At 56.0% G+C, this 27,280-nt stretch overlaps 1 protein-coding gene and 1 long non-coding RNA gene across 6 annotated transcripts; one reads left to right on the top strand and one right to left on the bottom strand.

Annotated features, from left to right (window-relative positions):
* Positions 1-135: 135 nt before the first annotated feature.
* On the bottom strand, positions 136-9,148 carry CCDC9B (coiled-coil domain containing 9B). Of its 5 annotated transcripts, none has more exons than XM_029239357.1 (12): positions 9,027-9,148; positions 8,112-8,225; positions 7,721-7,828; positions 7,284-7,356; positions 6,974-7,129; positions 6,758-6,883; positions 5,929-6,086; positions 5,502-5,560; positions 4,897-4,950; positions 4,698-4,797; positions 4,066-4,108; positions 136-3,981 (listed from the first exon to the last, which is right to left on the bottom strand). In XM_029239357.1, exons 2-12 carry the CDS (start codon positions 8,177-8,179, stop codon positions 3,436-3,438), a joined length of 1,491 nt encoding a protein of 496 aa, XP_029095190.1. In that variant the 5' UTR covers positions 8,180-8,225; positions 9,027-9,148; the 3' UTR covers positions 136-3,435. The 5 variants fall into 5 exon arrangements, with proteins under 5 accessions (XP_029095190.1, XP_029095192.1, XP_029095191.1 ...); XM_029239359.1 differs by having other exon boundaries at positions 7,730-7,828; XM_029239358.1 differs by lacking the exon at positions 9,027-9,148 and adding an exon at positions 8,320-8,388.
* A 10,501-nt stretch (positions 9,149-19,649) lies between these two features.
* LOC114905189 lies at positions 19,650-25,368 on the top strand. The gene is made up of 3 exons (XR_003796105.1): positions 19,650-19,765; positions 22,372-22,419; positions 22,876-25,368. It is a non-coding gene; the product is annotated as an uncharacterized LOC114905189 (long non-coding RNA).
* Positions 25,369-27,280: the final 1,912 nt, after the last annotated feature.

The raw sequence follows: 27,280 nt of genomic DNA, 5'->3' as shown, positions 1-27,280 counted from the left end.
AAGCAGCTCACTGTCCTAGAAGGCTGGGTAACATTTACAATCCATCCCTGTTTTCCTGAGAGTGTATTGACTCCAGTGACCATGAGACTAAAAGAGAAGACGGTGGAAAAGATAGAAAACCAAGTAGACGGAGATCACAACAAATAGCTACTTTATTTATTTGACAGATATTTACTGAGTGCCTTCTGTGTGCTACTGTGAATAGAGTGCCTGTGGTATGCCAGGTATATTTTGCATATTCTCATCTTCTTCTTAACAACCCTTCATCATAGGTATTACTAGCTCCATTTTGCAGGCAAGAAAACTGAGGCTTTTAGATGTTAAAATTGACCAGAGTCATCCAGCTAGCAGGTGGCAGACCTAGGATTCAGATTCAGTTTCTCAGATTCCAAGGCCCGTGTTTGTTCCCCTCAACCATGCTGCCTATCATCCCCAGGATACCTCCCTTACACAATGTGGTCTGCTGCTCCCCCCTGTAAGGGGATATGGGCCAGGACAGAGATGCTTTCCACCTCTTCTGCCCTCCTTGTTTTGAGGCCTTAGGTAAAGCTGTCATCTCCCTGCTGGCTCCCTACTACCCACTGCACTCTCCCTTGTCAGTTCCTCCAGCTCTGTGCCTGGGCTCCTGAAGCCGTGTCCCATGAAGAACTTCCCACCTTTGAGGAGCAGTCTTGTCTGTTGGTTGGAGAGAAGGGAATCCAAGAAGAAGGCTCCCAGCCAGGCCTTTAACCAAAGGAGCCAGAAGGAAACAGAGCAGCCTTCCATGGTCCCGAGCTTTGTGGAGGGATGTCTACGCTTCCCTCCTGTTCCTTAGCTGGTCCCATCCTAGAGCAGGAGGGGTGGCCCCCAGAGCTGCTGGTTCATTGTTCCTGAAGAAGGGCTCCCCTTTTTTGAGAAAAGTTCGGTGATGCTTGCCTTGCACTACAGTCCTCCTGCAATGAAGACGTCCTGTGCCAGACTCCATTCTCCCCAAGCCCTAGTGACTCATTCCCATGACATCCCTTTCTCCTAACATCCAGAAGGGAGAGAAGCCCTATTTCTCCATAGCCCTTTTGTCCAGCTTCCTCTCCTGCTTAGGTCTTGCTGTGAGGCCTCAACCAGAGCTCTGCCCAAGTTCTACATCCCCATCCCATAGTCAAACATGCCTTGGCACAGACCCTTCAATGAAGGCACATCTGTACACTTGGGGCCACTGGGGGCTGGGGGAAGTTTGTGAATCTTAGAATTCAAATTCTGGATCACAGTTTTTTGGGAGACATCTGAATTCGAGGCTGCCCGAACCTGCTCTACCCCAGCTCCATCCTTTGGGAGTCGTGAGTTCCAGAGCCAGTGCCATGTTCCAAAGCCACGCACATGTGACTGGAAGGCAAAAGAAAAGCTTGAGCTTGGACTCTTTCACCCTTGCCTTTTCATATCTCACAGGGGTCTTCTTCCCTTAGGCACAGAATGTTCCCAAGCCTTTCCAAAATTCCTCTGATCAGTCCTCACCTCTTCCAACCCCCTTCACCTCATCCCGTTCCCAACCAGCTTTCTCACTCCCCACTACAGGAAGTTGACACCACCCACTCTCAAGCATCTACCCAGTGCGTCAGTGTCCCACCCAACTCTGAGGCCAGGAAGCTCCCACCGGGCAGGGGCAGCCTGCCTCCATCCCCTACAGAGCCAGCAGCCAGCCCTTAGAGTCTAGAGTCTGTCTTTGCCCCTAGCCCTCCATACACTCTAGTCCAAACCCTTACTCTCACACTGTGGTCCAGGAAGCAGCAGCAGAGGCAGCACTTGGAGCCTAGTAGAAATGCAAGTTCCCGGGCCCAGCCCAGACCTCCCGAGTTAGAATCTGCATTACTCTGCACCTTAATGTATGAGAGGCACTGCTCTAAACAATCTGATCTGCCAAAAAGACACCCCCTCCTCATGCTTCCTCAATAGAGGGGGTGGAGAGCGGAGCAAGAGCCAGTGAGGAAGCCCAGCCTTCACACAGTTGAGCCACAGTTTAGGCCTCACTGACAGTGGAGAGATGCTGGGGATGAGCCGGGCACTCCCTAGAGAGCCCAGAGAGGCTGGTGAGGCCCAGGACCCTCAGCAGAGAGGAACAACCGTGGCAGAGCCACGTGGGGAGATCCAAGCAGGGGACTGGGGGCAAAGGGTACACACGATGAGAAAGGGAGACGCGCCTGCCTTTGCGAGCAGCGGTGGGATGGTTCCCTCTGGGCTCCTACTACCATCCCCAGCCCCTGTCGGGCACCTACAGCCAAGAACAGCTCCTGCTGCGCAGCCTGGGTCTGCCAGATGCAGGGGTTTCTTCCCTCCCTCTTGCTGGCAAAGTCTCCGTCGCCCACCAGCTGCATTGCTGGTAGTGGGTGCTCAGGAAATGTTTGTTGAATTGAGAGGAAGCCACAGCTTGTGCGGAGACGTGGGCCTCAGGGGAGGGACGGGAAAGGAGACTAAGTAGGAAAGACAAGTCCTGATGTCATACTTAGCTGGAGTCGCTGTTTCTCTGCCTCTTGGGTCACTGCCTGAGACCTTGCTCTGGCATGACACTGTGCAGGGAGGCGGTGGGAGGAGGAAGCTGGAGATGGCAGGAAATGGCCCTGGGTGGCAGGCTCCCTCTGCCCCCGTTCAGGGCGCACTCCATGTCTGACCTGGGGGTGGGGGACGAGGTCCCTGACGGTGGGCTCCTGCGCCTGCTGTGGGGAGAGGAAGCTGGCCCCTCCTTCCTCCCCCCGCCCCGCCCCATTTCAGAGACTCTCCAGAGACCCTTCCTTTCACAGAGACCTGAGCTCTACTCTTCTGTCCCCAGCTCTGTCCCTGCTGGCTGTGGCCTCCCTTTCTCTGGGCCTCAGCCTCCTCTTCCAGGATGCTGAGGCCCAGAGAAAGGCAGGAGGCTGCCAGATGATTGTGAGATCCCCAGGTTGGCCATCCTGTGAGTGTTGGACTGTAATTCACCTGGGTGCGAGGCAGGGGAGTAGGAAAGGGCCCAAGCCTGGGCTGGCCATGCCAGCTGCTGAGGCTGTCTGTACCTGAGGAGCCAGGAGCCGGCAGCCGGAGAGGGAGGCCAGGCCCTGAGGGTGATGGGAGCCAGGAGAGCCAGGTGCTGAGTGCTTCCAAGCCTTGTCATCTCGCCACGGTCAGGGAGCTTGTGGCCTGGGCAGCAGTAGGCTTGGGGCAGGGCTTGCCAGCCTCACAGACCAGGTGTGGCATGGGGATACGCCAGGGGCTCTACCTGCTGGTGAGAGCACACACATGCACAGGGGGGTGCCCGTGAGGTGCAGGGGTTGGCTCGTTGCCTTCACAGTGTCACTCCACTGGAGAGTCTGCCAAACTGCTCAGCCAGGCTGCCACAGCCACCAGCCAGCGCGTGCCCAGAGCTCAAAGATTTTTGACCGTGTCTTCCTTCCTCCCCTCCCCAGTCCGGCCCCCTGCCCCCGAGAGCTTTGCTCAGCATCTTCTTGCAGGGGCAGGACCCCCTGTCCTGCGCCTCATACCTCCTGTGCCCCTCGCCCTTTGGCTGCCTCCTCTGGGGGGTCTGCTTCGAGGTGCCAGGACCTGCTGGGCCCCAGCCTTGCCAGGCCTGTCTTCTCTGGGTTCCAGGGGCCCTGCCTCTTTTGGGGGCCCAGAACAAGTCTGGGCTTCTGGCTCAGCCTGGGGCTCGGTCCACCCCAGGGGCTGCTCGTGACCCTCCAGCCAGGACACAGGGCTCTCCTGGGTCCCAGGCCTTGGACTGAGCACACACGTGCTCTCCCCAGGCCCAGGGCTACTGGCACATCCTAGAGAGAGGTCGAGGGGAAGCAAGTCCGTGTTTCGTGGAGAGCCAGGCTCAGGACTGGCTGTCGAAGCTCCTGACTCCCCTTTTGGCTCCTCTGGTGATGCTGATGCTGGAGCTGGGCTGGTTGCTGGGACACTCATGGGTCCGCCCGGCTCCATCCTGCTCGGAGTCTGCGCATGTTCCTTCTCATCTGGAGTCCTTCTGGTGCTTGGGCTTCCCTGACAACAAGAGGTCGGCTCTGCTGGTTGGTGAATTCAGGGCTCATGCCCCTATCCCGCCCCATCCTATGCCCAAGTACCCACCTCCTGGCTCTCCAGCTCCTCCTTGCCTCCCTTCATTTCCCACCTGCAGAAACACAGAACATGGCAGGCCCCACTACTACCCATCCCACTTCACGTCACCTGCTCCATAGCCAGCAGCCCATGTCCTCCAGGGAGGAGCGAGAGCCCAAGGGTCTCAGAGGAACCTCAGAGCCAGAACGAGGCTCCAGGATGCTTCCCTTCCAGCCCAAACTTCCTCCCCAAACCCAGCCACTTCCTCTGAACACCGCCCACCGTAGCCCCGTTGCAAGTCCCCAGCTGCTGTTTATGGCCAAGCCTGCAGCACCTTGAGTTCTGTGGGGGCTCCGTGCGTGTCCTGGCCTGCGCTGCCTAGGAAAGGCGCGCCTGACTTCCCAGGGGAGGTAACTGCTGTAATTACCACCAGCCTCCCTGGACACCAGGCTCTTGCTGCTGCTGCCTTTGCTGATGGCCTCTCCCCGCATCTCATTAACCTGCCACAAGGCAGCAGTCAGCCAAGAGGCAGAGGCCCGGGGGGGGGGGGCTGGAGCAGGCACCTGGGCCAGTGCTGGGCCTGACCTCCCAGGGGCAGGGGAGGGCCAGGAAATCAGGGAGCCCTGATGCCTCCCTCGATTTCGCTCCCTGCCACATGTTACCTGCGGGCCCTGCCAGTCAGCCTCTCTATCCCCCGAGCTTTGCTGTGCGTGGCCAGCGCCACCAAAGGTCTGCTGGGTTGCCCACCCCGAGTAGTACCGCCTGCAAGAGATGGTCCACAAATCAAGAGAGAAGAGGTCCATAGCAGCCCAGCTCCTTCACCAGCCCATGGGACCTGCTCCTCCTCCTGTCCCAACTCACCTTTGCCATCAGGGGGAAACGGTGGGGGCTGTAGCTTTCGGTGGCCCCTGGGGCCTAAGTGGAAAAAGGAAATGGGGAAAGGGTGGGCGTCACAAAAGACCCAAAGCAGGAACATCAGTTCTTTCGGGACCAGGAAGCCGCCAGCTATGAGTGTTCTGGCTCCCAAAAAAGAGCCCTGGCCTGGGGGTCAGGGGAGCTGCGTCCCTGTGCTCGCTGTGTCACTCCTGACTAGGTGACCGGCAGAGCCTCTCCAGCCTCAAGCTCCCTTGTGTGTAAAGTGAGGGGCCAGCGACGCAGAGTTCTGTTCCTATGACAGGCGAGGGGCAGCTGCTGCCCACAAGGGACCAACACCTCAAAAGGACTCCAGCGCTGACTTCCTGGTGAGCCCTTCTCCCCAGACCTTCTGGGGTCAGAATCCAGGACAGGGGCTGTGGGTTTGGAGGATGGGAAGTGGTGCCCTCCTCTGATAGGGAGGGAGAGGAAGGAAGATGTCCTTCCATGCTTCCTTCCAGCTCTGAAACTAAGTGGTAAACCAAGAGACAGGGAACAGAGAGGAAGCGGGGGCAAGGGGTGAAAAAATCCAGGAAGGGTGGGTGTTGGCTCACCCCTCGTGCTGCCCACCCTGGCCAGGCCCTCTTCCCAAGGCTTGCTGGAGTCCTGTGGCCTGCGTTGCAGAGAGAGGGAGTCAGGTGGGCTGCTGGCAGGGAGCACAGAGGCTGCAAGGCTGCTGGTGGGCTGACACCTCCTGCCCCAGTCCCAGCCCCAAGCCCAGCCACGGAACCAAGGACAGCATGGAGAGGGTAGGCCCGAGAAAGGTGGGAAACGCAGTGCCCACACACAGCCCTGAGCCCAGGGTCCGAACAGAGGGTCAGGCAGAGCCTCACCACCCTGGGGAGGGTCCCAGCAGCCCTCCAAGAGACACCCACAGTTAGCCCGACTCAGCCCTGCAAGCATGTCGACCCAGCAGGGGGCCCAGCCCTGCCACCCACGTGGGCTTGGCCTTGTCCAGGTCCCACGGGCGGCGCCAGTCACCCTGTGCATCTCTGTGCCGCGCCAGGCGGGCCAGGTCGATCTGCTCTCGTTCCTGCTTCCACTGGGCATAGTCCCAGCCCACCTCCGGGGGCCCCCCCCACTGGCCGGCGGGGAGCTGGGCCTGGGACCAGGCCTGGACTCTGGGGCTCCCGGACACCCTGCAGGGAGAAGACACAAAACACCACGGGGTCGAAACAGAAAGACCCCTGAGCTTGGAATGGGGATCCAGAGTCTACTAACCCCTTCCTCTCTCAAGGTCTTGAGGTCCCCCCACCAAAAAAATTAGATCCATTCCATCTCTAACATGTTGTTTGCTATAGGCACGGTTTCCATCCACGCATTAGTGGTGTCTTTTGGGCAAGTTACTTAACCTCTCTGTGTGTCATTTCCTCATCTGTAAAATGGGGATAATAACAGCATCTATCCACAGAGTTGTCGCTGAGGTGTGTGGTCAGGTGCAGGCAGGGTGGAGAGGCACCCAGCCGCTGTGAGCGAGAGCCAAGACTAGGGGCTGCTGCCACCTAGAGGTCACACCTGGCACATGGCCAGTCTCTTACACCCTCCTGACAGACCTCCAGACCCCCCCACCTTGCTACCAGATGTCCAGGTAGGGTAAGGGGCTAGGTCACACCTCTGGCTTACACTGTCTCTCACTGCAAGACCCACCCAACTTGGAGACTGGCCAGAGAAAGGAAGAAGGAGTGGGAAATTCTTACAGGTCCTGCCTGGGCCACGTCCTCGCAAAGGGGGACATATGTGACTCAGCTTCTATTCCTCCCCCGAAAGGGGACCACCACATTCATGTCCCCAGCCCCTCTTGAAGAGCTACCTTCCGGGCAGGATCTGAGCTGATGGCCATCTGCATGGAGGGGCTCCGGCCCAAGCCCCCTCCAGGTGACCCTTCTGCCCCCTGGCTCCTTGCTCTGGTGGGCTTCTCACTTACGATCCGCTTGGCCTGGGGAAGGTGCGGATGGGCAGTGTGGCAGAGCCAGAGAAGAAGAGGCTGCCTTCCTGGCACCCGGCTCCCCCCACCAGCACTGCTCACCTCGGCTTTGTTTTCCATGATCACAGCCAGCTCCACCCGCTCCCCCAAGCGGAAGGCGCCCGCGTGGGCCTCTGCCTCCTCATCCTCAAGCATCTCATTGGCTGCTCCAGGTCCAAGGGCGCTCCTTGCCCAGTGCCGGCTGACCACCCGCTTCCCCTGCAGAATGAGGGGCCGTGCCGTCACGCCACATAGACAGCACTGGACAGAAGCTGGGGCTTGGGCCCTTTGGGTGGTTCCCCAGGCTGGGTTCCAGCCCTGGCCCTCCCTGGAATGCCCACAGAGGAGCTGACGCTGCGAGGCGTTCACATACCAGTGGCATTAGGTTATCCGGGCCTGGGGCCACCCAGGGCCCCAAGACTCCACAGTGGCCCATCATCTCTGAGCTGGGAAATCCAAAACACTCAGACAATGAGGCTCTGTCCCTCAGACGCTGTTCCTGGCATTCAGCCCCAACGTCTCTGTGCCCCTGGGGTTTGGGGTTTACGAGCGGCCTGTGCTTGGGGGTACGGGTGCAGAGATCTGGGGCTGGAAAAGGGCATGAAGAGGCTTCTATCTGGTCACCTTTCAGCTGTGGCCCTTTGGGGATGGGGGCCAGCAGTGGCCTGGGCTGCATGAGGTTGGGAGCTGGTAGGTATGCCCCAGAATGTAAGCGGGAGAAGCAGAGGAGCGGGGACAGCTGTGCTCCCCTGGCACGGGCTGGGCCTCCACCTCCTTGCCACCCCACCCTGTCTGCCGGGTGGGTCTTACTCCAGGAACCTGGCTGATGGTGACAGTGAGGCCGTCAGGACGGAGGAGCTCCGGCGTGGTCCCAGCCATGCCCCCCTGCTCCGCCTGCCGACGGTCTTCCTGGATCTCCTGTGGGAGGGCCCGGGGTCAGCACAGGCCATGGCCCCCCAAGTGCACAGAGACACAGATGTCGACAGGCCTACACAGAGAGATACCAGTGGGACACCAGGGGGCAGAGGCACTACATCACAGAGTCCCCAGGACCCTCACAGAGCCCCTGAGATGGAACGCACCCAACCTAACCCTGGTCCCAGGCCCAGAGCCTGCAGGGAGAGACAACCATTCAGGGTCTGCAGATCGGACAGGGAGTGCCAACCCAGTCAGTCCTCCCAGCCCATCACAGCCCACTCACCTGGTACCTGCGCAGTAAGGCCTGGTTCTTCTTGCGAAGGGCAACGATCCTCCTGTCCAGCTCTGCATCCTTCTCCTCCTGCCTGCTCACTGGGGACTCGGCCCCATGAGGCCCCTGCAGAGGCCAGGGGGCCCAAGCTCCTGACTGCTGGGCCCATCCCTTACCAGCTCTTCGACTTTCACATTCACCCACTCTACCATGCTCTTACCACCCAAGGAGCAGACTCCAGACCCAGAGCGAGGGTCACGTGGGGAGATGGCCCATGCAAGGCCCCCCAGCCCCACCCCGCTGGCCTCTGTGCCCATCTTCCTGCCACCTCTGAGGCTCAGGCCGGGGCCTCATACCCAGGCCTGCAGCTCCCAGCAGTGGCTGCCCCTCCCCCCAGCTCTCCTGGGAGCTCCACTGCAGAGCAGAGCCTGGAATGGGAGTTATAAATGGCTCTGGCAGTGGAACCTGCCGTGACTGGGAAGTTGCCAGGGTATTCAGGAGGTCGAGGGGGGTGCTGTTTGGCTCCCAGGCCAAGAACCATGGTGAAAAGAGAGGCCCCTGCTCTGTCCTCGGCTCCCAGGCCCTGGACCCCACACCCCAAAACTGTGCCCAGCCTGTGGGAAAGAGCCACTCCCACGGGCCCAGCCTCTCCAGGCCCTGAGCTGCCGACAGTCAGTCGGGGCAGGAAAGAGCCAGCTCCGAGGGCAGGCCCAGCCGGGGCGCCACCCCGGGGCACGCTGTGCCTCAGCACCGAGACCCCCGAGTCCCTGCTTCTCCGGCTGCAGGAGATGCCCCTGCCCAGCCCCCCACCGGCATAGGCACAGCCCTCTTCCTCCCAGGCCCAGCTGCCCCCAGCTGCCCCCAGAGAGTGGCCGCCTGATGTCTCAGCCCCAAGAAGCCCCCCGCCAAAGGCAAGGTGCCACTCACAGCCGAGTGCATGGCAACAGCAGGCACCGAGAGATTTCCAGAGCAGCCCTGGGGGAGCCAGAGCAGGAGGGAAGCTGGAGCCACCGGAGTCGGGCCTCTGCTGGCCTCTCCCTGCCGGCTTCACCGCCCAGCACACGAGATCATGTTGTGATTACAAAAGACTCCTCTGGGCTCCCAGCCAGGAACGCCGTGGCCACCGCCCTCACCATCCACCCTCAGAGGGCGAGGATCAGGGCCCCGGCAGCCAGCTGGCCCTGCCCAGCACCTCTCCCTGCCCTGCCCCGGCATCCCCAGACGGACTGGCAGGGACTTCTCCCTGGAGGGTTGAGTCTACACAGGGGGCCCTATGCTCCAGTGGGACCCCAGCCTGGGCCTGCCTGCAGACAGATGGGCAGCCAAGTAGCCCTCTGGCCCTCCCATTAGTAGAGAAGGACCTATAGCCCAGCCCATTGCGCTCCCTGGTCCAAGGGGCCCAACTCAAATGAGCATCCCCTGTCCCCTCACTCTCCCCATCAGTTCTGGTTTAAGTAATTCGAAGGGATTAAGAAGCTCCCCTCCCCTAGGCCACCAAGTACTACCACACACCTAAAATAACACCATTTGTCGTTCATTCCTTTAGGTTCAACATTGTCTTCCCTGTATTTTCTTTATATATATATATTTTTAATATTTATTTATTTCACCTATTTTTAATTTTTGGCTGTGTTGGCTCTTTGTTGCTGCGCATGGCTTTCTCTAGTTGGCGGTGAGCGGGGGCTACTCTTCGTTGTGGTGCGCAGACTTCTCATTGTGGTGGCTTCTTTTGTTGCGGAGCACGGGCTCTAGGTACACGGGCTTCAGTAGTCGTGGCTCGCGGGCTCTAGGTTCACGGGCTTCAGTAGTCGTGGCTCGCGGGCTCTAGAGCTCAGGCTCAGTAGTTGTGGCGCATGGGCTTAGTTGCTCCGCAGCATGGGGGATCTTGCCGGACCAAGGCTCGAAACCGTGTCCCCTGCATTAGCAGGCAGATTCTTAACCACTGCACCACCAGGGAAGTCCTTCCCTGTATTTTCAAGTACAGTTACTCCTGGGATGCTCAGCTGTCCAGGTCACCCCTTGGTGTGGGGAGCATCCCTCAGGGTCTGCACTGCCACAGCTCAGGGCTGGCCAACAGCCTTCCTCCTTGGCTCCTAACTTGGGCCTTTCCTGGCCTTGCTCTCCAGGGATGGCCCTTTCAGCCTCTCTGATCCTGAGAAAGGAAGCAACGTTTCCTGGGAAAGTCTCTCCCCAGATCTTCCCGGTGCATCTGAGGCTGCTGTCTCTGCCCAGGGGAGCAGCTTGCCTGGCAATCCCACCCTTAGTGCCTCTGGGAGGAGGGGTGGTCTCTCCGTATCAGGAGCACCTGGGGTCTGGTTCAGTAGTAACAGGTGCCCAACCTCCAGGCCCTGAAGGGCAGGTCGGAAGTCCCTGCATTTCCCCTCATCCGTGATTGACCAGGCCTATTTCTCTAATTCCATGCATGACTTGTCCCCTTCTGTCTCCAGAGCAGAAAGCCCTGCTGCCCTCTCTCCTACCCAGACCAGCCCAGGCAGTCAGAGGTCCAACCTCTGCTCCCCTTGAACTACCCCTTCCTGTCTCCCCTCCCCTCCCCCCTCCCCACCACGCTTAGCCTCTTTCTAGGCCAGGCCTTGGAGCAGCAGCCCTGACCCCACGGCCAGTCTCCACCACCCAGAGTTCCCATCCTGCTTGGAAATGCCACTGTGCTCTCTCTTCCTTTCATGCTGGATGTTCCCACTGAGTCAGACTCGTCTACTCGTTCCCAGTGACGGTGACGCACCCAGGCTACACACACACACACACACACACACACACACACACACACACACTTGCTTCTTCTCCCACCCTCTCCACGTGCTGCCTACTGAGCTCCAGCCTAGTCTCTGAAGGTCAGGGCAGGGCCCTGGTGGGGTGGCAGTTGGGCCCCCTGTCACCTGCCCCATGCCGTGTGGTTGGAGCTGGAAGGCCCGCAGAGTACCAGCCTGGGAGGGGGAGATGCAGCTGAGACCTAATGTTCTCTGTTGTCTTTGGAACCCAGGTCCCCAGACCAGGTTTGGGGAGGGCAGGTGTAGATAGAGGAGGCTGTAGGAGCGAGGCAAGGTCTGCTGTCCCCCTTGTGCCTGTTCGCAGCCATGGTGGGGACAGGACAGCAGCGGGAAGCAGCAGGCACAGGTAGATATCCAGCTCTCCTGCAGGGAGGGCGACCCAGATCTCTGGACGGCCCTGCAGGAAAAGACTCCCCTAAACTAGTGGCAAAGGCCTCCGGACCCAGCAGGCTGGAGCCACGTGCCCAGGAGAAACCAATAGTCAGACAGCCCCACGGTTGCCGGCCATGTGCTTCCCAAGTGTTACTCACACAACAGTCACGCCTCAGAGCAGTCTCCTATTTTCCCCAGAGTCTCTGATGTGCCTGTCTGCTCCCCCCTGGACAGAGGCTCTCTGAGGGCAGGAATGGTGTGCCAAGGGGCTCTAAATCCCCAGGGCCTGGCCCAGTGCCCCTGCAAACTACAGAGCCTCCCTCGGCGCTTGCAGAATGAATACAGGAGTGAGGTAGCCACGCCATCCTGTGCACGGCTGTGGGTACTTGTGCATTGGCTGGGGCTGCCTTTCACTCCACCCAGAGCACACGCAGCCTTGAGGGAGGCGGTGTCCGCTAAAGTCCCTGACCGTGAATTTCCTTTCCCTGTCTAGGGAAGGCGGGGTGTGACCAGCATTGTGTTCCCCCGGGGAGACCATGTCTCTGTTACTCTGTGTCACCACTAGGGGGCAGCAAGGTTAACAAAAGCCTGGTTGGGGGGCCCTCTTCCCCTCCCTTCTGCTCCCCTCCCCTTCCCAGCGCCCCGCCCACAAGTCTCCATAACCCCCACCTCCCAACTCCACCAGACCAGAGAAGCCACATGCGTTGTAAGAGCCTCATTTTACTGGTGATGAGACCAGAGAGGTAGCGCCCCTCTGCCTAGGCTGCTCAGCCTGTTTGTGGCTCAGATGAACCTAGCAGCCGGGCACCTGCCTCCTGACCAGCTCTTTTCCTGGCTGTCCCAACAACGCTGTTTCTCCTGATACTTCACTGTGTGCCCTCCCTCTCTCTACGCAGGGATGGGCCTGTTGTCCCGGGCCGCAGGTCCAGGTCGTGTCTCTTCCCTGGCTGGTCCCCCACCCTCTCAGGCAGCCTGCCGGCTGGGCCCATAGCACTGCCACCTCACTCTCCGCGCCTCCCTGGATCAAGAAACTGCTGTCATGATTCCTACTGACCAGAGGTTTAGTGCAGGCCTCTCAGGTCAGGCCAGGCCTGGCCCTGGGTAGGGAGGACTCAGAGTGCATGAGGTAGGGCCAGAGGGACAAGCTCTTGGCAGGCTCCAGATGCCAAGGACGGTCTGGGCCCTACCACTCCCAAGAACACACATACCAGAGCAGGGTGGGGCCGAAGTCCTTTGAAGCATCAGGTGGCAGAAGGATGGTTCGGGGAACCCCTCCTCCATTCTGCTGTCCAGGGCACGCCCTGGGCTGGGGCATCCTGAGCTTTCCGGCTCCAGTCCGGCAGTGGGAGGAGAACCCTGACGTGGAACCGAACCCCTGAGCTACTTCACCTGGTCCAGTCAATGAGTGAACAAAAAGTGAAGACCCAGGCTCCACCTCAGAGGCACCTGACGATACCAGGCCACGTAAGCCTGAGGCCAGGGTGACATAAGACTCCTCAGTTGAGGAGTTTTCCTTGCCGCAGGACAGGCCAATAAATCGGAGACGAGGTGTAGCCAGCAGACGGAGAAGATGGCAGACTAAAGTCTCAAAATAACCATCTTATCGGGGTTTGGATGCCAGTTTCTTTTATAGCACAGAGGGGGAGGAGAGAGGCAGTAAAGTAAAAAGGCCAGACGTTTTGCAAATATCCCCTGGAATGGCCAGCCTCCGGGAAGGGATGTGTTAAGTGTTAATTTCTTCTTTCTCTTAGCCATCCACAGGTGGACAGGGTCCAGATGTTTGCCTGAACAAAAGGCACTTGGTTTAACATTCTGGCAGAGGGGCAGAGTTCCATGAGGCAGGCCATTATGTATACACAATATCCTTTTTTTTTTTTTGCAGTACGCGGGCCTCTCACTGTTGTGGCCTCTCCCATTGTGGAGCACAGGACAGGCTCTGGACGCTCAGGCCCAGCGGCCATGGCTCATGGGCCCTGCAGCATGTGGGATCTTCCCGGACCGGGGCACGAACCCGTGTCCCCTGCATCGGCAGGTGGACTCTCAACCACTGCGCCACCAGGGAAGCCCTACACAATATCCTTTTAGTGAACAAAAGCAGGGGAAAGCAAAGGTTAAAGTAAAAGAAACAGATTCTACATGTAGTCAGATTTGGCTCTTCCCTGTTACAATTTTCCAGGAGATAACCTTGCAGGGGATGAGCAAGACTCAGCAAGGGGATGGCAGTGAGAGTGTTGCATGAAGCGGGAGTGGCATCTTACTAGTAAAAAAACGTTAGGGGACTTCCCTGCTGGTCCAGTGGGTAAGACTCCGTGCTCCCAATGCAGGGGGCCCGGGTTCGATCCCTGGTCGGAGAGCTAGATCCTGTATGCCGCAACTAAGAGTCCACATGCCACAACAAAGATCCCGCGTGCAGTACAACCAAGACCCGGTGCAGCCAAATAAATTTTTTAAAAAAGAGAGAGAGAGACCCTTAAGTTAGGCAAGTGCAGACCAGACCAGGTAGGTCACTGCAGGGCAGACTGAGGGGACAAAGCCGTCCAGAGGGGCTCACTGAAGGTTTTACAGCAGGGGCTAAGGAGGCCATGCAGTGGTTTAGGAAGCCAGGGAGGAGGCTGAGTCCAGATCGTGGAGGGAGGGGTCTGTACCAGAGAGGGCAGAGGAGTTTCCAGGAAAGGATGAGCAGGAGAGCCTCAGGAGGCCTCAGAGCATCAGCATGGGGGGTGGGGGGGAGAGGGGCAGGGCAGCCAAGACAGCATCTAAGACTCAGGCCTGGGGTCCTCATGGATGTGGGGAGCAGGCCGGGCTTGCCTACAGGTGCCCAGGGTGCTCCTTCCTCTAGGTAGGCAAAGAGGCTGGAAGGCTGGCTTGGGACAGACAGGCTCTCCCCATCTTGGAGCTCATCACAGGGGCCTCTCATGGGGATGAGGTGTGGGTGGGGTCACACCCTCCAGGGATAGGGAAAAGGTCTGGCACAGTTTTCAGGGGCAGAGAGGACAGAAGCCCAACAGAAGGCCGAGGGATTGCTGAGAGCTGGCCTTTGGAATGGCAGGGGGTGGATGTCCCCTCTCTGGAGGTGGTATCACCCAGCCTAGAGGCTTCAAGGCAGAAGAGGGCAACCAGGGTGAGAGAGAGCACGCTGAAATGCCTGGGACACCACAGTCATCACAGGGAAGAGGGAACAGCCTGGGGGGGTGGAAGGGAAGTAGGGTGACCAGTTGTCCCGGTTTGCCTGAAACTGAGCCCATCTTAGCACTGAAAGTCCTGTGTCCAGAAGTCCCCCCATTCCTAGACAAACCTGGATGTCTGGTCACTTTATGGGGAAGGAGGCTGGGGCAGGGAGGGAATCTTCACCTGTGAGTGAAATACTCTGAGTGATGCCAGTGGCCAAAGATGCAGATGTGTCCCTCAGGAAGATCCCACTGTGAGCAAGGGGATGAACAATGAGGCCAGGTCGTCAGTGCTAATACTGATAATCATAATAACACCTGGCACTTACATCTAACACTGCCAAAGCCCTCACACATGTGATGTCATTTGATCTCATCAAGCTTTGAAATCTGTGGGTTAGCCAGGGCTAGTGTTACTCGATTCTCTTTGGAGATCAGGGTCAGTGACATGCCCGGGAGTCTCGTGGTCAGGTGGGGGCCTCCCGCTGCACCGGCCCCATCCCTGCAGCACCCTCTCCAGCCCAGGTCAAGGCCGCCCACCTTTACCCTCCTGCCAGGAGAAACCTGTCCCCCCAAACCCTGCAAAACTGCCTGGCTGTCCCACCTCCTTCCCCACCTCACCCCCCAGGACAGCCCAGGAGCAAGGGCCTTGCTGGCTCTACTGACAGGGATTGGGGGTCACAGAGAGGGCCGACATCCTGCCTTTTGGCCTTCACCATCAGTCCACACGCTCCCTGAGGCCCCCCCCACCCATGGCCTCTACCACTTCTGGAGATGCCCTCAGCCTCTCCTCTCCCTGAGCCCAGAAATGTCTCTCCTTCCTCCCAGAGTGCCTTTCTTCTCCACTTGGTGTGCCTTTCTGGCAGGGAAGGGCCACCTCTCTCTGCCAGGCAATAAACAAAAGCACTCGGTAAGCACTTACTATCTGTAAGGCACAGTGCCGGAGGGTAGAGGGGACCCACACGTGGTCGATGCTCTCTCACCCCCAACATCTTAGGATTGGGTAGAGGGATCCCACGGAACATCGTGCTCTGCTATAAATTGATTCCAGGACTTCCCTGGTGGCGCAGTAGTTACAAATCCTCCTGCCAACGCAGGGGACACGGGTTCGAGCCCTGGTCCGGGAGGATCCCACATGCCGTGGAGCAACTAAGCCCGTACGCCACAACTACTGAGCCTGAGCTCTAGAGTCCGTGAGCCACAACTACTGAGCTCGCGTGCCACAACTACTGAAGCCCGCGCACCTAGAGCCTGTGCTCCACAACAAGAGAAGCCACCGCAGTAAGAAGCCCACGCACCCAACAAAGAGTAGCCCCCACTCGCTGCAGCTAGAGAAAGCCCGCGCACAGCAATGAAGACCCAACGCAGCCAAAAATAAATAAATAAATAAGACATTATTAAGCAAGACTAATCCATTAAAAAAAAAACAAATTGACTCCAGTGTGCCCACCCACTGCTGTGGACATCCTCCTCACCTCCCGAAGGCTGCACCCCACCCAGACCACTCAGACTGTCCTCGCTTCTCTGTCCACCCCATCAAGATGGGTCTACCTCTAAATTGGGAGATTGGGATTGACATATACACACTACTGTATATAAAATAGATAACTAATAAGGACCTATTGTATAGCACAGGGAACTCTACTCAATACTCTGTAATGACCTATATGGGAAAAGAAGCTTAAAAAGAGTGGATATATGTATATGTATAACTGACTCACTTTGCTGTACACCTGAAACTAACACAACATTGTAAATCAACTACACTCCGATAAAAATTAAAAAAAAAAAAATGATGGGTCTGCCTCCTCGGCCCAAGGCCTCCGTACCTCCTACTGCCTGCCTGCAGTGATGCAGATCCTGAGCCCAGACCCTGACTCCAGAGATGCAGAGAACCAGGGTACTGAACCTTGAGCCCAGAGCATGAGGCCCCACTGCCCTCCTCAGCCCTGCAGTCCCCTCTCCCCCTTGGGTGTCCATGAAGCCATAGGCCTCTCCTTTTAGCTTCCTGCCAAAGGCTGGGGCTGGGGGTGAACAGGTCATGACATCAGGGTCCTGGAAGGGGAAAAGGAAGATTCCTGGAAGAGGGGGGCTGGGAGGGCTGGGGAGGGCAGGGCGTGGTGGTCACAGGTAGTACCATTCAGGCAGCGTGGGCTGAAAGGTGTGAGCTCTGCAGACACCGTGCCTTTGTAAACCTCCGCCTGCCCTCCGTGCACTAGCTCCCCTAAGGCTCACAGCAAATATGTGCATGATGGATTAATAACTCCCCATCTAGTCATAAACCAAAGTCCTTTGCCCACAGTGTTACCAAAGCAGGCTGGAATTTTTCAGAAATGCATTCCTGAAAAGATAGACAACGTAATGTGGAGAAGGGGCCCAGGCTCTAGACTCAGATGGTCCTCGACTGGGACTAATTACACGCTGGCTGGGTGACCTCAGGCAAGTGTCTTAACTTCTCTGAATCCTGGCTTTTCCTAATCTATAAAAAAGAGGAAGATAATAACACCTATCCCCAAGAGCTTATGTGAGATAATTGGTATTTTAAAAGAAACTGACACACAAATACTTTCCTTTCCTGCACACCAGGGAAATAAAGGAGAATCACTATTTTCCTCCTCTCCATTTTCCAAATTGTTTTCTGATGTGGTTATGTTGCTTCTGTTTTTACAGCTCTGATCGAGGCCAAAATGATATACCAGAAATGTTACAAAATGTACAATTTGATAAGTTTTGCCGTGTTTTTACCCCATGAAACCATCCTCACAATCAAGATAATGAACACATCCATGAAACCCAAAACTTTCCTCATGTCCCTTTCTAACGTCTCCCTCCAGCCCCCACCCCCCACCATGCTTTCCCCGGGCAACCACTGATCTGCTGTCATTATCAATTGGTTCACATTTTCTAGAATTTTACACCATTCTAGAATTTTATAGACACTTATGTAGTATGGATTCTTCATGTCTTGCTTCCTTCACCAGCAGTTATTTTGAGGTTCACTTATGTTTTTGTGCATATCAATAGTTCATTCCTTTTTACTGTCGTATCCAATGGAGTGCATGTACCATGATCCGTTTATTCATTCACATATTGATGGACATTTGAGACGTTCCCCAGTTTTTAGCTATTCCAAACAAAGTTACTACATTCAAGTATAAACCTTAGTGAGGCCCAGGTTTTCCCTTCTCTCCGGCAGGTCACTGTTTAAAAATGAATTTAAAGCAGTTCAGGTGCATCCAGTTCAACCAGGCTTTTTATAGGAGAACCTAGAGAGAGCAGCTGCTTTAACTTCTCTTCCTCCTCCTGCATGTTCTCGATTTCACATGGTGCTTGTTCTCCTTGATCGAAACAGGGCCCCTCCGAGCCCCTTCACCTAGTTGAGGGTGGGAGTGTCAGCTGGCCTCGGTTTCACCCATCACGGTGAGCCCAGGGGTGGGCAGCATGAGCTCACGTCAGCCAGGGGACTGCCATCATGGGAAAAATCCTCCTCCTTCTTCCAGAAAATAAAATTTTTTTTAATATGTAAAAAAGAGAGAAAAATAAACAAAATATAAACCACAGAAATGGAGACCAGTTACTACCCAACAGTAACTACACTCCAACCTTGCATTCATTCACCAGATTTTTTTTTTTTTTTTTTTTTTGCGGTACGCGGGCCTCTCACTGCTGTGGCCTCTCCTGTCGCGGAGCACAGGTTCCGGAGGCGCAGGCTCAGCGGCCATGGCTCACGGGCCCAGCCTCTCCGCGGCATGTGGGATCCTCCAGGACCGGGGCACGAACTCGTGTCCCCTGCATCAGCAGGCGGACTCTCAACCACTGCGCCACCAGGGAAGCCCCATTCACCAGATTTTTATTGGGCACCTGCTGAGGGCCAGGAGAGCTGCTAAGGGCCAGTCCCTGGGGATACAAAGGTGAACAGATAGTCCCACGGAGCAGGATACAGGAGAAGAAAGATGCAGGGAGAGAGGGGATGCCTTGTAATAGGGGCATCTGGTCTGTCTGCAGGGGCCTAAGGGAAGCCAAGGGGTGTGGCACAAACAAGAGGCCAGAGGATTCAGCTGGGCTGGGCTGCAGGGGCTTGCAGAGAGCACAGAGCAAGCTGGTGGTCTGGACTGCAAAACCCTAGGCTTGCTTCCCTCTTGTCGACATTCCAACCCCAAAGTCCCCTCTTCTTTTCTTTTTTTTCTTTTTTCAGTGTCCTGGAAATTTATTAATCTTATCCCCACTTCTATATTTAAAAAAATTTTTAACTGAAGTATAGTTGATTTACAACATTGTGTTAGTTTCAGGTGTACAGCATAGTGCTTCAGTATTTTTGCAGATTATATTCCATTATAGGTTATTACAAGATAATGAGCATAATTCCCACGCTATACAGTATACCCTTGTTCCTTATCTTTTTTTGGCGGTACGCGGGCCTCTCACTGTTGTAGCCTTTCCCGTTGCGGAGCACAGGCTCTAGACGCATAGGCTCAGCGGCCATGGCTCACGGGCCCAGCCGCTCTGCGGCACGTGGGATCTTCCCAGACTGGGGCACGAACCCGTGGCCCCTGCATCGGCAGGCGGACTCTCAACCACTGCGCCACCAGGGAAGCCCTCTTATCTGTTTTATAGTAGTTTTTAATCTGTTAATCCCATACCCCTAATTTGTCCTTCCCCACTTTGGTAACCACAAGTTTGTTTTTTTTCTGACTCACTCAATTTCCACTCCCAGGCGAGCTCCCTGAGCTGGGGCAGCACATGTGAGAACTCAGGCCTGGGGCCTGGTTCCCAGGGCACAGATTCCAGAGGCCCCTCCACTAGGCTCCCTGTTTCCTCCTTCACCCATGGAAGCAGGTGATAATCTCACTGTTTTGTATGCGTCAGTGGGTTAACTAAGTGTGTGAAGCACCTCGGGGCCTGGCATTTAGTAGGAGCTCCATGAGTGTTTAGAGACGGCCCTCTGGGTGCTAAACAGCCTCGCCAGGGTATAGGCCCCCTGCCTTGGTTCTGCGGCATCTTGTTACCAGGCTGATGGGGTAGCGGGTTCTTCCCTGCTCCTTCCCACCCACTCCACCCTTACACACTGCCCCCCCCCACACACACACCCTGTTTCCAGCTGCCCTTTGCCCAGTTAAAGATTAGCCCAGCCCCCCCTCATTCCTCCACTCCTTCAGCCCATGAACTTCCCAGTGCACCTGGCCCACCCCAGCCCCTCCCTATCCTTTACAAATACACCTGAGGACAAACAGAGCCTCAGACTGCCTCCTGCCCCCGGCTCTGCGCTCCCAGGTCAGGGTCTGGCTCCGCTGGCTGTGGGCTCTGTGAGTGCTGTGGGCCTGTGTGGTCATGGTCTCCCTGGGTATGTATGTGTGTACTGAATTGGTATCTGTGCCTCTGTGTCTCTTTGTGTGGGTGTCATTCGTGTGTGCGCGCGCGCATGTGTGTGTCTCTCATAAACGCAATGTGGGTCTGTGTGCTATGTGTCTAGGTGCCTGACCCCACCCCTGGGTCTGCGCTCTCTTCTTGAGTTAGAATTGAATTTACAGCCTCTGATGCGCCAGGCACAGGGGTTTAGCTGAGGGTCCAGGAGATTGTGTTAGTTCCCTTCCAGAGCCACCAACTCCTACCCCTCAAGCACCTTGGCCTGAACTGGGGAGAGACAGTCCAAGGCCTGTCTTTTTTTTTTAATTGAGGTATAATTAACGATAAGGTTGGATTAGTGTCAGGTGTGTAGCAGCTTGTACCTTCCGACCCCCTCCGCCCAGTTCACCCAGGCCCCACCCCCTGCCTCTGGCAACCACCCATCTGTTCTCAGTATCTGTGAGCTTGGGGGGTATTTTTCTTTGTTTGGGGAATTTTTTTAGGTTCCACATATAAGTGAGATTATATGATACTTGTCTTTCTCTGTCTGACTTATTTCACTCAACATAATGCCCTCAAGGTCCACCCATGTTGTCACAAACAGCAAGATTTCATTCTTATGGCTGAAACAATATCGCCAAACAATATGGCTAAACAATATTCATTGTTTATAATACACATTTTATTTATCCATTCATCTGTTGATCGACACTTAGGCTGTTTTCATGTCTTGACTATTGTAAATAATGCTGCAATGAACATGGGGGTGCCTATATCTTTTCAAATTAGTGTTTTTGTTTTCTTTGGATAAATACCCAGAAGTGGAATTACTAGATCATATGGCAGTTCTATTTTTAATTTTTTGAGGAACCAACATACTGTTTTTCATAGTGGCTGCACCAATTTACATTCCCTCTTCTCCACATCCTCGCCAACACTTATTTCTTGTCTTTTGGATGATAGCCATTCTGACAGGTGTGAGGTGATATCTCATTGTGGTTTTGGTTTTCATTTCCATGATGATTACTGATGTTGAGCACCTTTTCATGTACCTGCTGGCCATCTGTATGTCTTCTTTGGAAAAATGTCAGGTTCTCTGCCTATTTTTTTTAAATTAATTTATTTCTTTATTTTTGGCTGCATTGGGTCTTCTTTGCTGCGCGAGGGCTTTCTCTAGTTGTGGTGAGCAGGGGGTACTCTTCGTTGCCGTGCGTGGACTTCTCATTGCGGCGTCTTCTCTTGTTGTGGAGCACGGGCTCTAGGTGTGCGGGCTTCAGTAGCTGTGGCACATGGACTCAGTAGTTGTGGCTCCCGGGCTCTAGAGCGCAGGCTCAGTAGTTGTGGTGAACCGGCTTAGCTGCTCCGCGGCATGTGGGATCTTCCCGGATCAGGGCTCGAATCCGTGTCCCCTGCATTGGCAGGGAGATTCTTAACCACTATGCCACCAGGGAAGCCCCTCTGCCCATTTTTTAATGGGATTGTTTTCTTTCCAAGGCCTGTCTTTTCTCTTTCTACCAAGCCAGATCCTGGCTGGCCCTAAGGTTTTCTTTTTTTTTTTTTTTTTTTTTTTTTTTTTTTTTTGCGGTACGCGGGCCTCTCACTGTGTGGCCTCCCCCGTTGCAGAGCACAGGCTCCGGACGCGCAGGCTCAGCAGCCATGGCTCACGGGCCCAGCCGCTCCGCGGCATGTGGGATCCTCCCTGACCGGGGCACGAACCCGCGTCCCCTGCATCAGCAGGGGGACTCTCAACCACTGCGCCACCAGGGAAGCCCCTACCCACCAACCCCATCCTCCCTGCTCTGGGTGCACTGATCTCTCCAAGCCTCCCTCCCCACCTTTATGCCAGGCGTCTACACAGGGACAAGAGTCTCTAGGGACTGAGTACTGTGACCTGACACATGGTAGGCATGCTACATGAATAATTAACATGATTGAAATTGACCCTAGTAGAAACGAATTAATAGGGAGCTTCCCTGGTGGCACAGTGGTTAAGAATCCGTCTGCCAATGCAGGGGACATGGGTTCGAGCCCTGGTCCAGGAAGCTCCCACATGACGCGGAGCAACTAAGCCCACACGCCACAACTACTGAGCCTGTGCCCTAGAGCCCGCGTACCACAACTACTGAAGCCCGCGCGCCTAGAGCCCGTGCTCCGCAACAAGAGAAGCCACTGCAATGAGAAGCCCACGCACTGCAACAAAGAGTAGCCCCAGCTCGCCGCAACTAGAGAAAGCCCGCGCGCAGCAATGAAGGCCCAACACTGCCAAAAATAAATAAATTTATTTTTTAAAAAATGAATTAATACATGATTGTGAGTCTGGGGGTGGATCTGGTGGGTCACGTGTGAGGGTGTAGGGTTCAGGGGTGCATAATGCTCTCATGTCTCTGTCTACCTACCATATGAATGAACCCAGTGCATCCGCTCAACACCCTTGCCTGGCACCTACTCAGGGTCCAGCTCCACAGTGAGTCCCAAGCTAAGCCACAGGGAGCAGTTTTATCCCTTTCATCCCTTGGAGGGTCTACGTGTGTACATCCTTGGGAAGAAGAAGGAGAGACTGAGATTTAGATTACAGTAAACTAAACTTTACCTGTTGACTCACAGGTGTTCTTTTTGTCACCCCCTGTGCTTGCCTCATAAAGATGGAGCCAGGTAAGTACTGCAGCGGGAGGCTGTAGGGTGGAAGAAGCAAGAGAGAAGGAAGGGGAGGGTGGTGAAGGCAGGGGCAATCAGTCAGTCACATCTACCACAAGCCGAGAGAGAGTGTGTGTGTGTGTGCGCGGTGGTAGGGTTCCAAAATGAAAACAAGCCCTTGAATTTTGTAATACACTCTACAGTTTAAGAAGCATGCCCACACATCCTTCATCTCACTAGATCTTCAACCTCAGGAGTAAAACAGGCAGGGGCTCCTCCTGAGTCCACATGCACTCTGGGGAATTAGGGGTCATGCTCAGGGTGAGGCCCTGGAGGTGTGGCTGGGTTTGGAGCCTTGAACACAGCTCTTGGCAGCTGTGCCATTGGCTCCCCTCAAAAGGAACAAAAGACCACGCTGCTTCCCCTCCTGTTCCCTGGTGGTCCAGTGGTTAAGATTTCGCACTACCCCTGCAGGCGGTGCAGGTTTCATCCCTGGTCAGGGAAGTTCCACATGCTGTGTGATGCGGCCAAAAGAAAAAGAGAAAAGAAATATACATCTCATCAAGGAGGCGATTCTCACCGAGGGAGCACTTCAGAACACCCAGGACCACTCAAATTGGTTACTGCAAGAATGAGCCCTCTGGGCCAGCAGCTGGGCAGTGAGGGCAGGCAGGACGGCCCAATCTAAGCAGACTTCCTGGAGGAATGCGACACAGAGTCAAGCAAGAGATAGTTCCAAGTGGCAGGAGACATGAGCAAAGGCTAAGAGCTGGGACCAGAAGGTCATTAAGCAGGAGCCAAGAAACAGCTGAGGATCTGAGCAGAGACTGGGCTGAGAAAAGTGGGATCTGGGGGGAGGAGGCAGAGGGGGAGACGGGGTGGGGCCCGCCTGAAGGTGGAAGTAGAAGAAACAGGGTTTCCACTGCAGACGCCTCCCTTAGCGTTAGGGAGTTTGGCCGAGGTTGGGAGGGCAGACAGCTGACAGAGTGAGAATAAGAACCCACACTTCCTAACTAGCCCCATCCCACCCAGGAGAACTCAGCTGGCTCTTGAGCCTTGCTGGAGCAGGGGGGTGGAAGGTGGGCACAAAATCAGCACCAGGAGGAAGACAGGATTCTCACTGCAGAACCAAATAACCAAAGCTATTTCTTTCTTTTCCCTTCCTTTCCCACAGGTCCAAAGGATAGAAAGTTCCCCAGCCGTCTCCCCCTTTTCCTCCCCGCTGCCACGTCCCCCAGACCTCCAGCCCCTTCCTAGACCCTCAGGGAGCGACCACAATGTCCCCCAGATGCAGAATAGGGAGGCCTCAGCCCCCATGGGTGGGGTGGGGCAGGGCATCACAGTGCAGGTTCACCCCCTACAGGCGTCAGCCTTTTCCTCTGCTCCTTTCCTGTTTTCCCATCTGTCTCTCTCCTTTTCTCACATCCCCTCCCTGCCCTGGCAGCCCATCCTCTCTCCTGCTGCTTCCCCTCCTGTTCCATGCTTCTCTGCATTCCTGGCTATTCACAGCCTCCCTGGATAGCTGGCTTGCTCCCAAATCCCAACCACACTGCAGGGCCCCAGTGACCTGCCTCTGCCAGAGAAGGGAGGCTGCCTGCCCTCCTCCCTGCTTCCCCCTCCCCCAGCCCCCACTGGCTACCACCAGCAGACCCAGCTCCTAGGCCCGGAACTGGGCCCACCACAAAAAGAGTCACAGAAGAGGCAAGCAGGGTGGGAAGTGGCAGTTTCCAGGCATCACTGAGCCTGGATGGGGCAGCGGCAGCCCTAACTTGGTCACAGGGAAGTCCCCTAACCATGGAGCCTGCCTCTTCCCCACTGGTTATAAGCCGTTTTCAGGCCCTAGGCGGCAGGAGCGACTGGGGAGTTATCCACCCCCCAGGGTAGGGCCCCAGCCCTGCTCCCCCGGGGCCCCAGGTCCCCTGTGCCCAGCACCAGAAAAGCAAGGTAGCGTCTCCACTCTTCCCTAGGCCTGTGGCAAGAGGCAAAGAGACTTCTCTGGCCTTGGGGCCTCAGGAGTGGTTCCAGCCAAGACAGAAGGTTAAACCACTTTTCCCAGGACTCTTCTGGCTTAGGCAATAAAGCCTTGATTTTACTTTCCATTCTTCCTGGTTTCTTGAGTCTGGCACCTCCTCAGGGACAGGCATGGGCTCACATGTACTCCCACTGTCACATACACACAACCAGGCACATGCACCCATACACATGTATCTGTGCACACAGCAGGCATGTATAGGCGCCCACCCATGCACATGTATGCAGACATAGCTATGTGTATGTAAATGCAGCACATAGCCTTGTACCTGCATACACTACCTACATAGAGAACAAGCACATCCTTACCTTGTCACCTCCTACCTTTGTCTCCTCCCACCCTCCAGCTGCCTCTCCTTCTCCTTGGCTCCCGCATCTCCCCTCACCCTGCCTCCTGTCTCCTCCTTGCCCCTGGCCCTCACTGTGTTCCTCTGTAGCCTCCCCCAGCCCCACGTTCACTTCTAAGTAGTCAGCATGGCAAAACCTCTAATCACTCTGCATGGGTTCCTGGGTGAGGGAAGAGAGAAGATGAGATAATTCTGCTTCTTCGTTGCAGATAAAATAAACTGAGGTCCAGAGACTGGGAGTCATATCTCAGCTAAAGGAATGGAACCCAATGGATCTAGGTTCCTCCCCTTGTGTCTGCTCTGTGCTCTGGTTTCATCAAGGCAAAAGGCCCAGGGCTAGGAGCAGTCACTTGCTATCCCTGTCTCCCGACCTCCACAATGAGCCCCTGCTAGTGCCCAGGAATCCTGAGTCCTCTAGAGTAGGGGCTGGAGATGGGGAAGGGGAAGGGAGAGGGAGAGTTGACTGCAGGTAAGATTGGCACTGACCTCTGACTCTAATATTGTTCATCCGGCTTTCCACAGGGGCCCTGCCATGGTGGCGGGCATGGTCACGGCCCTGGCCCTGGGCACTGCCATGGTGGTAGGCACCCCCTGGCATGGCAACCATCCTCCAGGTTCCCACCCTGAACCAGGGCACTGTCCTATGCGGGGCCACCCCCCAGGGCCCTGTGGGCACCCCACTGGCCCACATCACTGAGGAAGCAGAAGAAACAGGACATAAGAATGGAGAGCATGACCTGGCATGGGGCCTGAACCAGAATCTTCTGGATCTAATAAACAGCCTCCTCAGGAGGCCATGTTCTACTCTTAAAAGAGCCTATCTTCCTTCACATCCAAACTGGCACTCAGGGGGCCCAGTGGTCTCTGAGTTCCCTAGTTGTGAAAATCGGCACCCAGTCAGGCATTGTCAGTAGTGTCCATAGCATACGGTTGAATAAGGTCACCCCTCCTTTTGTTTTCACTTCTGCCTCACCCCCCATCAAAGGGTCTCAATCTCAAGTATGGTCTCATCACATCTATCCCATCATATATACCCAGACCTGGTGGGCCTTCCAAGGTTCCATCTTACATGCCTCACCCTACAGGTCAGAAGCCTTCAATGGATCCCTAACTCTCCAGTTGTTATTTCTCACTATCCCCTGAAAACACATAGAAATTTCCAGCCTCTTAAACTTTGCACAGTTTCCCCACCGCCACCTCCACCTCACCCCCAGGTCAGGAATGCCTTCCTTCCAAGCCAGCTGAAGCTCCACCATCAACATGAAGGCTTCCCTAAAGCCCATTAGGATGAGTGAGGTCCTCTCTGTCTTTGCACACTGCCCCCTCCTCTGCAGCTCCTATCGACCATCACATGGGCCCAACCACACCCTACCCAGTTGGCATCAATTAACGGGCTGGCGTTTTATCTCTCTCACCAAACTAAGCTACTCAGGGCAGGGCCACCACTTCTACACCTCTAGACTCTCCCACCCTCGTGCCTACTGGTCTATGCCTTGTACACGGTTTGCACACAATTTAGGGATACCCATAGTCCAAACACTCCTGGGTTCTGACTCTCTCCCCAGCCGCATGCTTCAGCCAAGGCACCTACCACACACACAGAGAGTCTGCTTACTGTAAAACCTCTTCTTCGCATCCAAATTCCACGTCTGGGATCCTCTCCGCTCCCCAACTCCCAGGCTTCTCACAGGGCCCGTATCTGTTCTAGATCTGTGGTAACAGCCCTCTAGCCCGGCCTCTCCACCGTCCATCACACCGCCCGTCTCTCACAGCCATTCCCTGACAGGGGAAGCAGCAAGCTCCCTGGAATGAGTGGCTATTGGGTACCTTCCAGGCTGAAGTGGGGTGGTTATAAGAGAGAGTTGGAGCTTCTCTGAGTGTCTCTCTTGTCCCTCTCCCCGGCCATATTCTGCACTTGAATAACAGAATCCAGGCTCCACAACTGAGGGGTGCAGACCCAGGTCCAGACCAACGTGAAGACCCAACTTGAGCAGGTGCCTAGCCTTACTGGGAAGGAAAGGGGGGACGCTGAGCGGAGCCGAGAGAAATGTGAGTCTAAAAGTAGCCCAACCTCTCAACCCCTCAGCGTCCGGAGCAGTGAAGTGCCGGTATGGAGCTGCTCCCTCTTTGGGGCTGGAAGAGTCTGTGTTACAAGTTATGAGGCTCTTTACACAGTGCCTGGGGTCGCGTTTCCTGGTCCCTCGCGGGAAGACGGATGCCCCCCAGGAAAGGCCGATGTGCGAACTACTGCACAGACTCCTAACAGCAGCTCTCAGACCTGGCCTGAGTAGAAGAGCCCACAACTCCAGCCCGGGGGTCTTAAAGACAGCGAGCCTTCGGGCAGCGGCGCGGCGGGAAGCCCCTGTCCCCGCCCCCCGGTGCCGCGCCCATTGGCTGGGCTCCTCATCGGCCCCGCCCAGCGATCGACCCGCTTGGCGTCGACGCGTGCGCAGGACCCCGCCGCCGCCGCCGCCGCCGCCGCCGCCGCCGCCGATGCCGTC

The sequence above is a fragment of the Monodon monoceros genome, unplaced genomic scaffold, assembly GCF_005190385.1.
Source record: "Monodon monoceros isolate NGI ecotype Baffin Bay Population unplaced genomic scaffold, NGI_Narwhal_1 Super_Scaffold_21, whole genome shotgun sequence".
Lineage (NCBI taxonomy): Eukaryota > Metazoa > Chordata > Mammalia > Artiodactyla > Monodontidae > Monodon > Monodon monoceros.
This window is presented reverse-complemented; position numbering and strand designations above follow the sequence as displayed.